This window comes from Leuciscus leuciscus, assembly GCF_965113295.1.
Source record: "Leuciscus leuciscus genome assembly, chromosome: 2".
In the NCBI taxonomy this organism is placed as follows: domain Eukaryota; kingdom Metazoa; phylum Chordata; class Actinopteri; order Cypriniformes; family Leuciscidae; genus Leuciscus; species Leuciscus leuciscus.
Genome location: NC_138726.1, coordinates 42,941,687 through 42,957,531, shown reverse-complemented (window position 1 = coordinate 42,957,531; position 15,845 = coordinate 42,941,687). Strand labels below are relative to the sequence as shown.

The 15,845-nt window shown below is 39.7% G+C and overlaps 1 protein-coding gene and 1 long non-coding RNA gene across 4 annotated transcripts in view; both read left to right on the top strand.

Annotated features, from left to right (window-relative positions):
* The window catches only part of rras2 (RAS related 2), a 50,755-nt gene that overhangs the window by 26,806 nt on the left and 8,104 nt on the right, over nt 1-15,845 (top strand). The window contains exon 2 of the mRNA XM_082150462.1: nt 10,566-10,653. Within this exon, the coding sequence (XP_082006588.1) occupies nt 10,566-10,653 (88 nt within the window). The remainder of the gene's footprint in view (nt 1-10,565; nt 10,654-15,845) is intronic.
* On the top strand, nt 13,304-15,842 carry LOC309484254. Of its 3 annotated transcripts, none has more exons than XR_014200786.1 (3): nt 13,304-13,342; nt 13,761-15,210; nt 15,366-15,842. It is a non-coding gene; the product is annotated as an uncharacterized lncRNA (long non-coding RNA). The 3 variants fall into 3 exon arrangements; XR_014200787.1 differs by having other exon boundaries at nt 13,710-15,210; XR_014200788.1 differs by lacking the exon at nt 13,304-13,342 and having other exon boundaries at nt 13,450-15,106; nt 15,160-15,210.

The window sequence follows — 15,845 nt, the reverse complement described above, 5'->3', positions numbered from 1 at the left end:
GGTTCACAGGTGTCCTCACTACACATGGTATGCTATGATGGTTTGGACTTGCCAAATGTCTGTTAATGTGGTTTTGTGTGACTTTAATGTGAGTTGTTACTTTATAACAAGGCATCTGTAGATTCCCTCACCCACAGTTGGAGGTTTTTATGCCTGACTTGCTCTGAGGAGTTTCCAGGGGTTTCAGATGATTTACTCAGGCACTGCTGGGAATGATCAATGACCCTGCTAGAATCCTTGATTACATACAGAAATAAAGAATCATGTGTCTTCTTATTCATTCTGTTGGTTCAGCTTTCAGCCTTAAGCTGCAGTTCGTGTGATAAAAAAAATGCATGGAAATGCATTTGCTCATTTGAAACACATGATGTCAACAGGAAGTTTACTGTGTTCCTCAGTTTTCGGATGAGTGTCAGTACAATTGATTTGCTACAGAAGATGCGAGCAGTGAGAATTAAATTCCTGAATTAAAATAAAATTTCAAGGTAACTGACAGGATGCAGATTTGCAATTCAAAATGTTGTAAGTAGTAGGTCATCTGCGTGCTTTCATCTCCCTATACTAGGAAAATAGGCATGTTCGAATGTGTTGATTTAATTTTTTTGAATTTCAATTTTGTGAATTCCTCTTTGCGTTATCTCAATTTAAATTTAAATTAAACTAACCGTGGGGTGTGGCCAATTCAAGTTACAACTCTGATTTGCCCGATTTGATTCTCTGTGCAACTCTGATCGTTTAACCTACACTTTATGATACACTACATCATTATTGAGAACATTTGCCAGAAACATTACGATCCCCTGTGTTCTTTCAACAATTACTCCCTATACACTCCTTGTTCTTGTTCATATTGTTGTCATTGAATGAACTTCTTGGCTGATGCATGAGCTCATGGGAAAAGTAGGCGTTTCCCCAGGAAATGGAGGCTCTTTTGTGTGCTAGTCAGTCTGTACTGAACAAGAGGGGAATGCAGGCCCTGAACTCATGGTGTGGACACCAGCACCACGCAGTCCATCTGCTTCATCTTAACCTTACCATCACAGTTATTTGCCCGTGATTACTGACAGATGCCAAAGGCCAAGCTCGTCCGCTAGCTTGTGAGGAGGTCAGCCATGTGAAGACCTATGAATGTCGAGAGGTCGTCATGGTAAAAGTTGAATAAGGAGATTGTTGGTTACAGGTTGCTCTGCATGATTGATATGCTTAACTGGTTTACAGGAGAGCGCTACAAACATGGCCTAAGGGTCAATGGCTTCAGGTAATCATTCAAAAACTTAGCGTAACTACAATTTGTCACTTGTCCCTGAGCTCCCGGTCTTTACCATCCTATTTTTCATCATACTTCTTTACAAGAAAAGGGTACACTTGTAGCAGATGGTCTCAGACTATAAGCTGGCACTGTCTGTAGTAGCAGTCCGCTACTGTGATGAATTCATTCCTCTCATTGTGTCCTGGAGCCCATAAAAATGAAAACCAGTTGGCATTGGCATTTTTTTATTCAATTTTAACCTTCCCAGAAGTAGCTTCTTCTCATGGGCGCCAGAACGCCCACCACACACCAGCTTATTGGTGGAGAGGAGACAGAGTGATAGTCAATAAGTGTATATATTAGGGCTGCATGATTAATCGTATTTTAATCGCGATAATGATATCTGCCTCTCTTGATTAATTTTAAATAATCATCACGATATTTGCCTACTCATTATTTATCCTGAAAATGTCTTTTTTGGGGGGGTTTGACATTTGCGTCAAGTCAACACTAGCGTTGATGTTTGTATTTGCTAGATGTAAATAGCTTAAATCCCCCAAAAAGAGCTTTTCTGCCCGGTGTTTTACTTAATCAGTGCAATCTGGCAACCCTGCGCACGCTCACTCTACACTGAGGGTAAAGAACTGATGATCTGAAAACAAACACGCACTGGAGTTTAGCGATCTCCATAGTGATATTCTGCTTACATGAAATTGTCATACAGCCAGTCTGTTTCTTCACAAGCCACTTGTGCTGTTTGTGTGACTAAATCTGCCATTCAAACCTTCAGCGATTTATTTGAAAAAAATCAAAGCATGGATCTCTACCTTATTGTTTTGGATTATGTTTGCAGAATTAAATGAACAATAATTTGGAATTATTGGAAATGAGGAGTTTCACTGTTCTAGCTTTTGAAGTTTAAGGTTTTACCAGTTTTCATGATGTGAATCAGTTGAAAACGACAGCCACTGAGAGTTTTCAGTGTCTATCAACAAGTAGGCTATCGTTTTTTTGCAGTATGAATTTGCTGAGCGATCTGGATCTGTAGTTTGTCTCATTTGCAACCGAATTTTCGCTTAGAAGATCTAATGTGAAGACACATCACAATCTAAACTATGCATCATGCATTTTGTATTGACTTGCCACCTACAGGCCTTTTAGGTGAAGTGTAGGTTGGTAAAGAACACGCAAATGGCCGTTAGGCCTATCACATTACTACTTTTAATAATTATGCAATTTATATATAAGTCTCTTCTCTTTCTCTGTAATTCCTCAAATGAGAATAATCATGATTAATTATAGTGATTATAATTTTGAGCAAAATAATCGTGATTATCAGTTTAACCATTACCGTGCAGCTCTAAAATATATATACTTATGTCATGCAATAAAATGCAAATTAATTACTTAAAAATCATACAATGTGATTTTCTGGATTTTTGTTTTAGATTCCGTCACTCACAGTTGAAGAGTACCTATGATAAAAATTACAGACTTCTACATTCTTTGTAAGTGGAAAACCTGCAAAATCGGCAGTGTATCAAATACTTGTTCTCCCCACTGTATGTATATATATATATGGGGATGATTAGGCGGCCATGATGGACAGAGGCCACTGGGAAAATTTGGCCAGCATGCCGGGGTTACACCCCTACACGTTCGAAAGACAGGACCCCGGTTTAACGTCTCATCCGAAGGATGGTGCTCTTTGACAGTATAGTGTCCCCATCACTATACTGGGGCGTTAGGACCATAGACAGCATAAGAAGTGGACAGAGCCATCTCATTGGAACTCAATTGAGACAAGTGAAGGCCATTTTTAGCGTTTTTTTTTTTTTTGCACTTCCGTTCTTGACGCGCAGACTCAAACCGACTCAAACTAAGCTTGATGACGTGAGCAACCTGTCTGACAGATGTAAATCTTCTAGTAGCTGTGCGTGCAAACTGCCAACGTTCATCTTGCAGAGACGGCGAGCTTGAGCAAAGAGTTCTTTGGCGTGAGTGAGCAGGAGTAAGTATTCTGATTAATTATTTTGACAGTATAATATATCTATGGGCTTCTCCCTTGACGTCCCCCCGATTGCCTGCGAGCTTCTCCTCCTGTCTGTACGGTAATTTCTCTACTGTGCGACAGAGAGTCGAGTGGTTATGACGCAATCGTTAGCCTATTTTTACAAAAACTGTTTCTACGGGGCCATAACATAGAAGGTAATGGAGCCCTTTATACATTGTCGTGTTTCTTTAGAAATAAATAATGGACAAATGGAGTCTTTAAACGCCTCAGATGTGAAGTTATTCGCTGTCAAAGTGACGCCAAAATGAATGGGAGTCAATGGAATGCTAACGCAAGTGAAGTTCTGCTACAAGATGGCGGCATGCGGCCGGCTTCAACATCCGGTCGATGGATTACCCGCCTGGTTAGGACCCACACAGACCACAGGTTGAGCACCCCCTGCTGGTCTCACTAACACCTCTTCCAGCAGCAACCTGGTTTTCCCAGGAGGTCTCCCATCCAGGTACTAACCACCAGGCTCAAACCTGCTTAGCTTCAGTGGGCAACCAGTCTTGGGCTACAGGGTGATATGGCTGCTGATATATCGTCTGTGGAAGACGTAGGACCATAAAATGTTCATCCAATCATTGAATTTGGTCCAAATGCAATGATACGATGTCCTAGCTGCCTGTTAGCGAATGTATTTCCATACCTCTGCGCACCTTGCTCACGCAGGCATCACACGTCATTGGCGTGTTTCATTCTATGAGTTAGACAGATTTCAGTCACCGAGCACCACAACCGAAACAGCAGCCACCTTTAACAATTCCTCCTGAACCAAAACAACGAGCTTATGCTGCATTCGCATCATAACTACTGTAATTTGGAAGAAATGGAAACCTTTGACGTTATATTCAGTGCGGTTCTTGACTCGAATTTATTTGTTTCTATAGTAATACTATCAACACCAAAATGAATCTGCAGCAGTCAGGTGGTACAGGTCAGTGCTCTTTCAGTTGTAGTTTGTTCATTATTATTGTTATGTTATGTGCTCAGACATGTAGTAGTTTAATGCCGTCTCTCGTGACGCTTTTGTTTGCTCTCTGCTGTACGCGTTCATGTGTTTTGAAGGAGGCGTGGCTTTAGAGACCCACTGAAGGGAGGGGTGGGATCTTATGCTTTTTCAAAGCTAGCTTGCTATTGCTAGCCTCTCCGAAAATTGCCTACCCTACCTTTAAAAAGAAAGTGGGTGCTTCTGTTTAAGGCCTGGCATGATGCCCTCGAGGTGGACGTGATTTGGCTGCACAACGAAAGTCTGGCTTTAATTAAAGCAGCAGTCCTCAGAGCAGGTTCTCCTTGAATCTAACTCTGAGCCATACACTTCTCATCTAAATGCACATTCCCTTACTCTTACTCATATATACATACACACGCACAGTAAGAAACAGAGGTAAGAGTCTGATGGATTTGCTTCATTCATACACAGCTTAGAAAACCCCTTTAGTCATGTCAGTGTGTGAAAATATATATATATATATATATATGGTGAGATGATCATGGTCACATGATTCTTCAGAAATCATTTTAATATGCTGATTTGGTTATCAAGAAACATTTCTTATTATTAGCAATGTTGAAATTTTTATTTATGAAAAATCTGTGATACATTGTTTTCAGGATTCTTTGATAACAGCATTTATTTGAGATTGAAACATTTTGTAACAAACAACGCAAGTCTTTACCATCAGTTTTGATCAATTTAATGTATCCTTGCTGAATAAAATGATTAATTTCCTAAAAATAATCCTACTGACCCCAAACAGTAGTGTGTATATGCACATATGCTTACATAATCACCTAAAGTTTCATCCAAGGTGAGGTGAATGGTGAGGTGAATTTGTATGGATTCCTGCCAGTTTACACTGAATGTATGGTATCTGATTTATATCTCAAATATGTGTTAGCTTAATCAATGTATTGAGGCATCTCTGGTTAGGAAGTGAATAATGAAGAAGTGTAGTTTGTTGCACTTTTTTATGTTTGTATTTTTATTGTCTAAGATAGTTGCAGATACATATCTCTTTGTATCGCTCCAAGACTACAAACACCCCAGTCTGACTGCTGTTCATCGCATTGACTGTGGTTCACCTCAGTTGACTTGGACCAATCTTTTTTCCAAGGCAAACAAGCGCTTAAAGGTATGAATTCACTGGGTGGATAGAGGATGCATGAATGGATGGAGGGATAGGTGGGTGTTGAAAATCAGAAAGAAAGAGAAGTGACTGAAGTGGAAAGGAGTGTCCTTGTGTGCATGGGGAGGGTGGGCGTAACGGGAATATCTCTTTTGTGAAATCATCACCACCCAGAGGACTGTACTTTGCTGGCTGCTAGCCCTGTAGGTGGAGTTTCCTTCCTTTAGGCCAAATGTTGGAGGTGCCCTGTTGGTTTCGACCCACTGGGGTGGGCCTTTTCCTCTCCTCTCCCAGAATGCTTTACGTCAGGTGGCCCGGATCACCCTTTATGGCAGCCGAGAGTTATATGACACAGTTGGAAACTTTGGATAGCACTCTTTAATTGGTATACCTTGGCACAGAGAGCATTTATAGAACATTCAGGGAGTTTGGGGGCCCCCTAAAAAAGGCTGAACAACATGACTGAAGTGTTTATAGCAGGGATCGTCTGCACTGGTACAGTCATAGAGCTGCACTCTTTCACACATGACAGCAACAGCTCGGCTGAATCGTGTGGGCTAGATAGTAGCTTTGTTGAAAAGAAGAGCTGTGATTTGCATTTAGGATGGTTGTTTCTAAGAACAAACACTCTCTGTGGCAGAGTTTGTGTGAGGGCCAAAGCAGATGGACCCCCCACTGTTTGAGTTAGCTATTAGTTCTGGTCATTCATACATCTGATGAAGGTCAACTGGGACGTGCTGTCGCACAGAGAAAAGGTACGACAGGTGGGCATCGGGTCGGCGATGTGTACTGGTGGGCATTGCTGAACAGCTACCCGCAGCTACTGTGTGACTTTGAACAAAGCTTGTATTTCAACCACAGACCCTCTACGCCTGATCAAAGCAGACTATGTGTGGGTTCACTTAGCTCCTCTTTGACTTGTCCCTAGAAGTTGACTAAATCTGACAAAGTCCTCCTTTTGGACTTTTCTAGGATTTTTTTTAAGTTTATGGCATGTCATTTAAATAGCTTCACTACTACTATTCAAAAGTTTTAAAGAAATTAATAATTTTATTCGGCAAAGGTCCATTAAATTGATCAAAAGTATAGAAAAGAATCCTGGGGAGATATGTATCTCAGCACAACATTGATAATTCTTCAGCTCCAAATCAGCATATTAGAATGTTTTCTGAAGAATCATGCAACACTGATGATTGGAGTAATGATGCTGAAAATCCAGCTTTTCCATCACAGGAATAAAGTACATTAAAACATTTATTAAAATAGAAACGTTATTTAAATTGAAATCATATTTAACAATATTATTGTAATTACTGTATTTTTGTAATTACAAAATTTATTACAAAATGCTTTAGTGAGCATTTAGTGAGGCATCAAAAAATTGAACAGAAATCAAACTTTAAAACTGTGGTCTAGGTAAGTGTGTGTGTGTGTGCTTGTTTTTCTATCCCGGTGGGGACTTTAACCTGAATGCACACGGACTCATGAGGACTCGTGTCACCATGGGGACCTAAATTGAGGAAACAAGCTTATCATACAGATCTCATACAAAATCAAACAGAATGAGTTTTTTGAAAATGTAAAAATGCAGAAAGTTTTCTGTGATGGGTAGATTTAGGGGTAGGGTTAGTGTAAGGGGATAGAATAAACGGGTTGTACAGTATAAAAACCATTACTTCTATGGAGAGTCCCCACAAAGATAGCGAACCAGACGCGCATGTGTGTGTGAGTGTGTGTGTGTACGATATTTGCGTGGCAGAAGGGCAGTGCCATGCTGTAAGTTGAAGTTCTGAAAGATGTTGATCTACAGAAAACTGGAATGTGTGAGCTTCCATGTTGCATCATGACTAAAGGTTTCATCTGATCATGTGCAGACTTATGTTTTTCAGCTCACTTTCTATCTTACTCTTCAATCGAAGGTGTCACTTTCACTCTCAATCGTTTGTAGCATTGTCACGAAATCAGGTGCCTTGTTCTTGTATTCACATGTGCATATTTTAATGTGTGCGACTGAAATGTTAGGTGCAGTGCTTAAAATGTTGTGAGTTTGTTGGAATTAGCAGCAGGTATTCTCTCTGTCTGTCCATCTGTCTTGCTCTCTCTCACCTCATTCTGCCTGTATCCCCACTGCGACGAGTGAGCGATGAAGTCGACTGCATATGCAGCACTGCTGATGAATTATTGAACAGTGGAAAGTGGACGTGATGGAGTCTTGCACGCAGTGCATACAGAGAAGCCACTGTGTGAAAGGATGACTGATGTCAAGAAAAGAGAGCGACTGGTTACAGGCTTCTTTATGTCAATGCTCATGCTGCATTTGCTCATTGTCAATAACATTTGCAAATGTACTTTGGATGCACTTTTGTTGTAGAAGTAAATTTGCAAATTCTATTCTTTTTACAGGAATAGATCACTGGAAAATGTCCATATACCTGACAGTTATCACTGAAATAGATGTATTGTGATATCACATGTCTCTGTGACAGCCAAATAATCTGACCACAGCCTGCACAAGCCAATCAGAAAACTTGGCCGTTTAGGGTGGGAATCCCTGTTTTCAGAGTAGTTGCAGATAAGTGAGTATTTAGGAAAAGTTTTTGGAAAAGGCATTATTTTTTACAATTCTACAATATTTCCGAATTGTACTGCAGCTTCAAAGCAAATACATTTACCTAAAAAGCTAAATCACATAAGACAAGACTTGTTTTCAAAGAATGTATCTTGAATATTGAGTGTAAATTGTAATGTGTAAATTGGCAGCTTTTTTCCCTGCAAAGTCCTTAATAAATTAGTTGAAAAATTCAGCCAGCTGAACACAAGACTTAGGCTAAGCCCTATTTGGACACAACTAGTTTTCTAAAAAAAAGTTTGAGTTACAATTCTTTTCACTCGACGTCTGTGATTTCATGTACCAATTTAGATGGAACTAACATCTCTGTGTTTATTACAGAGGTGGGAGTGTGTTTTCTAGACGTGGGTGTTACAGAAGGTCATCTGCTGTGCGTGCGTCACATATATGTTTAAGAGTGGTTGATTTTAATTTATTATAAATAAAAAACATTTAAGTAAACTTCACAGGTTTATAGCAGTGGCTGTTTATAATAAACTTGCATAAGTGAGCAGAGACATCTAGACAAGTATCTTACTCTTACCTGACACTGATATTAAAATTGGCAGTCTTCGCAGTTTCCGCAAATTTTTTTTGTCGGATACCATCTATATTGAAACTAAATGAAAGCATGTCAAAGATTGGTGCGCAAACGGTAGCTCAGGTATAGGTAAAAAAAACACGAGGAGAAGCGTTAGGATAATACAACATCAGCAATCACAGACATTCACATTCAGACGGGATTAGATTTTTCAGAGGACTGTTGAGTTTGCCGAAAAACAGTAGGTAATTTGCCCTGGAATTTTCACTGAGGTTATGTGAGAAAAAAACAGACATGACAGATTCGGACGGGATTAAACATGAAATAAATTTTTATTTCATTTTAAATTAATTATTTTATTCAGCAAGGATGTATACCACCAGTCAAAGTAAACTGATTAAAAGTGACAATAAAGAAATGTATATTGTTACATTAGAATTTATAATTCTAATTTAAATTAAATCAATTTAAAATAAATGCTGTTCTTTTAAACTTTCTATTCATCAAAGTATCTTTAAAAAAAAGAGAAAAAGTTAAGTAGAACAACTGTTTTCAACATTGCTAATAAAAATAAAAATAGCTTTGCCATCACAGAAATAAATTACATTTTCAAATATATTAAAATAGAAAACTAAATTTAAATTGCAATAATAATATTCCACAATAGTACTGTTTTTACTGTATTTTTGATCACGTAAATGCAGCCTTGGTGAGTATGAGACTTTCTTACTGACCCCACACTTTTGTTTTGGTGTGTATATACCATCAGTCAGGAGGAACCTACTCATTCTTTATTACTATTTTCTAAATAATATTAATTATTTAGAATAATAGTAAAGTAGTATACAGGACGTTTTTTGAAAAAGTCTTAATTTCTTGTGCAATTTATATCTTTTGCAGTATAGATTTATATGTTCTTTTAGAAGTTAAAACCATCCTCAGTGAATGGTTGACACGGAAAGGAGAACAAAGCTCTACTCTCATTTTTGGAGTGCTTCTCGTTTCGCTGCTAAAAACAGATTACTCGACTAGCGGTTACAGGAACATCAGTAGTCAAACTTAAAATAGGAAACTACTGCTTTGGCATTGTTGTGTGTGAGTATGAGCATGTGTTCAGTTGACACAAAGACAAGCCTGAACATAACGTTCAGCTGTCGTCACTTAAACAGCCTCCTGGGAGGGGAGGCACAGAAAATATGTGAAAAATGTGAAAAATGCCTCCTTACAACTCCCCCTTTCATTACAAACTGATACCGCGTTCAGATTAGCATGGAAACAGCCCGTGGAAACAAAAAAAGTTTGCGGTTAATTAACCGTAATTATCAACCCCAAACGGAGGGCCACACAAATAATGTTGACATGAAGTCTGTGTTTGCACTGTACACACAAGGGCGGATGTCTTTTTTTATTTTTCAGAAGAGACAGAACAGTTTGTCTGTTGGGTTGTGTTATGAGTATAAGCCCTCATTTAGCATAGCTTTCAAAACAAGTACTCTTTTATGCATGTAGATCCCTGAATCAAAGCTGAAGTCAATGATGTTTGTGTATGAAAGTTCCTCAAAAGGGAAACTGGTTTCAGACAAGCTTCCAAGGTACAATAACATCATGTCTAATGATCTAAAATGAATTCAAGCGAGCTTTAGATATAAACAAGCACTTTTTTGATGTCTACAAAGCTTATTTCTTTGTAGAAAGTGAGCCGTTAAAAAAGACATTTCTAAATAAAATTCTTTCAACTGCTATTTATTCATTTCATTATCCGCCAAACTGCATGCATAGGACTGTGGAATATTATATGCTGTGAAGGGACATCTATGCTTTCAAAATCCCACTAGATTAAAGTATTTTGGGAGACAGGATGTGACACAAACATTGAATTTGGACATATCTTGATGCCTTCCTAGCTCCTCATACTGCACTTTTTGAATCTGATGTGATATTGACCTTTCTTGTGTTTATATTCTCTCTCCTTTTGTGTTTAGTCCTACTTTGTCACTGACTATGACCCCACGATTGAAGACTCCTACACAAAGCAGTGTGTGATTGACGATAGGCCTGCAAGGCTGGACAGTAAGTATGCCACAGATGAATGAGAGAGACTGATTGTCAAACAAATCACACAGGATGTAGGGAAACAACATATTGCTAACCGGCAGCAAAGATAAAGCATTCTGATGTGATAATACATAATAGAGATCAGATATATTACAGAGAAACTGGTGCATTTTGTTATTGTTCTGTGCATTATGCATACTTGTACACTTAAAATTAAGTTATATTTGTCTGGTTATGTTTGAACCAGGACTAGATGATGTTAAAAATATTTTCATAAAAAATATCACAATATCCGATTGCATCGTCAAATAAAACGTAGGGTGAGGACTCGGAGTAGGAACTTGGTTTTATCCATTGGTTTTTGATTGGATTTTTAGATGTGAGTGTTACACTTAAAAACGGAGGCAGATGAATGTGAGCATTTACGGATGGGGTTTAAAGGGTTAGTTCACCCAAAAATTTTAATTTCTCACCCTCATGTTGTTCCAAACCTTTAAGACATTCGTTCATCTTCGGAACACAAATGAAGATCTTTTTGATGAAATCTGAGCGCTTTCTGTTTTCTCCATAGACAGCTACACAACTACCACTTTGATGCTATAAAAAGTTCATAAAGAGATAGTAAAAATAATCCATATGAATTGAGTGGTTTTGACCAATTTTTTTTGAAGAGACACAATTGCTTTATATGATGATCAGATATAATTTAGGCCTTTATTCCATATAAACATTTATCAACTCACTCATCAGTCATCACATGACATTTGAGAACCAATGAGTTTCATTCTTATGTGTTATGCAGACCGTTTGAGCTTCCACAAGAACCAGTGAGGTTCATTCTCGTGTTGCGCAGCACGTTTGAGCTTCTGCAAGAGCTAATGAGGTTCATTCTCGTGTGTTACGCAGCACGTTTGAGCTTCTGCAAGAACCAGTGAGGTTAATTCTTGTGTGTTACACCGCACGTTTGAGCTTCTGCAAGAACCCATGAGGTTAATTCTTGTTACGCAACACATTAGAGCTTCTGCAAGAACCAAAGAGGTTCATTCTCGTGTGTTACGCAGCACATTTGAGCTTCTGCAAGAACCAATGAGGTTCATTCTTGTGTGTTACGCAGCACGTTTGAGCTTCTGCAAGAACCAGTGAGGTTCAGTCTTGTTACGCAACACATTAGAGCTTCTGCAAGAACCAGAGGTTCATTCTCGTGTGTTACGCAGCACATTTGAGCTTCTGCAAGAACCAATGAGGTTCATTCTCGTGTGTTACGCAGCACGTTTGAGCTTCTGCAAGAACCAGTGAGGTTCAGTCTTGTTACGCAACACATTAGAGCTTCTGCAAGAACCAGAGGTTCATTCTCGTGTGTTACGCAGCACGTTTGAGCTTCCTCAAGAACCAGTGAGGTTCATTCTAGTGTGTTACGCAGCACGTTTGAGCTTCCTCAAGAACCAGTGAGGTTCATTCTTGTGTGTTACGCAGCACGTTTGAGCTTCTGCAAGAACCAGTGAGGTTCATTCTAGTGTGTTACGCAACACTTTTGAGCTTCTGCAAGAACCAGTGAGGTTCATTCTAGTGTGTTACGCAGCACGTTTGAGCTTCTGCAAGAACCAGTGAGGTTCAGTCTTGTTACGCAACACATTAGAGCTTCTGCAAGAACCAGAGGTTCATTCTCGTGTGTTACGCAGCACGTTTGAGCTTCCTCAAGAACCAGTGAGGTTCATTCTAGTGTGTTACGCAGCACGTTTGAGCTTCCTCAAGAACCAGTGAGGTTCATTCTTGTGTGTTACGCAGCACGTCTGAGCTTCCTCAAGAACCAGTGAGGTTCATTCTAGTGTGTTACGCAACACTTTTGAGCTTCTGCAAGAACCAGTGAGGTTCATTCTAGTGTGTTACGCAGCACATTTGAGCTTCCTCAAGAACCAGTGAGGTTCATTCTTGTGTATTACGCAGCACGTTTGAGCTTCTGCAAGAACCAGATGTTCATTCTCGTGTGTTACGCAGCACATTTGAGCTTCCTCAAGAACCAGTGAGGTTCATTCTCGTGTGTTACGCGGCACATTTGAGCTTCCTCAAGAACCAGTGAGGTTCATTCTAGTGTGTTTCGCAGCACGTCTGAGCTTCCTCAAGAACCAGTGAGGTTCATTCTTGTGTGTTACGCAGCACATTTGAGCTTCCTCAAGAACCAGTGAGGTTCATTCTAGTGTGTTACGCAGCACGTTTGAGCTTCCGCAAGAACCAGTGAGGTTAATTCTTGTTACGCAATACATTAGAGCTTCTGCAAGAACCAATGAGGTTCATTCTCGTGTGTTACGCAGCACGTTTGAGCTTCTGCAAGAACCAGTGAGGTTCATTCTTGTTACGCAACACATTTGAGCTTCCTCAAGAACCAGTGAGGTTCATTCTAGTGTGTTACGCAGCACGTTTGAGCTTCTGCAAGAACCAATGAGGTTCATTCTCGTGTGTTACGCAGCACATTTGAGCTTCCTCAAGAACCAGTGAGGTTCATTCTAGTGTGTTACGCAGCACGTTTGAGCTTCCTCAAGAACCAGTGAGGTTCATTCTAGTGTGTTACGCAGCACGTTTGAGCTTCTGCAAGAACCAGTGAGGTTCATTCTAGTGTGTTACGCAACACTTTTGAGCTTCTGCAAGAACCAGTGAGGTTCATTCTTGTGTGTTACGCAGCACGTTTGAGCTTCTGCAAGAACCAGATGTTCATTCTCGTTTGTTACGCAGCACATTTGAGCTTCCTCAAGAACCAATGAGGTTCATTCTTGTGTGTTACGCAGCACGTTTGAGCTTCCTCAAGAACCAGTGAGGTTCATTCTTGTGTGTTACGCAGCACGTTTGAGCTTCCTCAAGAACCAGTGAGGTTCATTCTAGTGTGTTTCGCAGCACGTCTGAGCTTCCTCAAGAACCAGTGAGGTTCATTCTTGTGTGTTACGCAGCACGTTTGAGCTTCCTCAAGAACCAGTGAGGTTCATTCTTGTGTGTTACGCAACACTTTTGAGCTTCTGCAAGAACCAATGAGGTTCATTCTTGTTACACAGGACATTTGAGCTTCTGCAAGAACCAATGAGGTTCATTCTCGTGTTACGCAGCACGTTTGAGCTTCCGCAAAAACCAGTGAGGTTCATTCTCGTGTTACGCAGCACGTTTGAGCTTCCGGAAGAACCAGTGACGTTCATTCTTGTGTTACGCAGCACATTTGAGCTTCTGCAAGAACCAATGAGGTTCATTCTCGTGTGTTAAGAGGCACGTTTAAGCTTCTGCATGAACCAGTTAGGTTAATTCCAGTGTGTTACGCAGCACGTTTGAGCTTCCACAAGAACCAATGAGGATCATTCTCTTGTGTCACACAGCACATTTGAGCTTCCGCAAGAGATTTGTTCTCGTGCGTCGTGCGCCATGCAGGTTCAGTTGACCTTCTGTTTATGTTCGCTGATCAATGTTTATATGTAAATAAATTCAATCTGTTCATCATATAAAGCGATCAAGTCTCTTAATGTGATCCAATCATGAAAACAAACGAGGCCTTTTATTACTGGCATCACTCAAGGCTGTTGTAAGTTAAAAGAAGGGGGCTGACTTTTGTTACATTCATACATAAATTATTCAATCTGCCATTTGAGAGTTACACCTGTTAGTAAATTCACTTGTCAATCCTAAACACTGCGTGAACACAAATTAAGATCTTTTTGGTGAAATCTGAGAGCTTTCTGTTCTCTCCATAGACAGCTACACAACTACCACTTTGACACTATGAAAAGTTAATTGAGAGATCGTAAAACTAATCCATATGAATTGAGTGGTTTAGTCCCAAATAAATTTGAAGAGACACAATTGCTTTATATGATGATCAGATATAATTTAGGCCTTTATTCCATTTAAACTTTTATCAACTTACTCATCAGTTGTGGTAAACTGAAGCTCAAGCATGTTCATTTGACATTTGAGAACCAATGAGGTTCATTCTCGTGTGTTATGCAGCATGTTTAAGCTTCCTCAAGAACCAATGAGGTTAATTCTCGTGTGTTACGCAGTATGGTTGAGCTTCTGCAAGAACCAATGAGGTTAATTCTCGTGTGTTACGCAGTATGGTTGAGCTTCTGCAAGAACCAATATGGTTAATTCTTGTGTGTTACGCAGCACGTTTGAGCTTCTGCAAAAACCAATGAGGTTCATTCTTGTGTTACGCAGCACATTTGAGCTTCTGCAAGAACCAATGAGGTTCATTCTCTTTTGTTACGCAGCATGTTTAAGCTTCCGCAAGAACCAATGAGGTTCATTCTCATGTTTTGCAGCACGTTTGAGCTTCCGCAAAAACCAATGAGGTTCGTTCTCATGTGTTACGCAGCATGTTTGAGCTTCCTAAAGAACCAGTTAGGTTCATTCTCATGTTTGAGCTTCCGCAAAAACCAATGAGGTTCATTCTCGTGTTACGCAGCACGTTTGAGCTTCTGCAAAAACCAATGAGGTTCATTCTCTTTTGTTACGCAGCACGTTTGAGCTTCCGCAAAAACCAATGAGGTTCACTGTCATGTTTTGCAGCACGTTTGAGCTTCCGCCAAAAACACTGAGGTTCATTCTCGTGTTACGCAGAATGTTTGAGCTATCGCAAGAACCAATGAGGTTCATTCTCATGTTTTGCAGCACGTTTGAGCTTCCGCAAAAAACAGTTAGGTTAATTCCAGTGTGTTACGCAGCACGTTTGAGCTTCCGCAAGAACCAATGAGGATCATTCTCTTATGTCACACAGCACGTTTGAGCTTCCACTAGAGATTTGTTCTCGTGCGTCAAGCAGGTTCAGTTGAGCTTCTGTTTATATTCACTGATCAATGTTTATATGTGAATAAATTAAATCTGTTCATCATATAAAGCGATCAAGTCTCTTAATGTGATCCGATCATGAAAACAAACAAAGCCTTTTATTACTGGCATCACTCAAGGCTGTTGTGAGACTTTTGTTACATTCATACATAAATTATTCAGTCTGCTGTTTAAGAGTCACACCTGTTAGTAAATACACTTGTCAATCCTAAACACTGCGTGAACATTGCCATATATACATGACACAGAACCATGTTAAGCCATAGATAAAGAAATATTAATATAATAGAAGATCATTTACATAATGGAAACACTTGTAATCAAACATATATTGGTGATGTGGCTAAAGTGAGTCTGTGGGTGACTAACATGGATGTTCTGTGTTT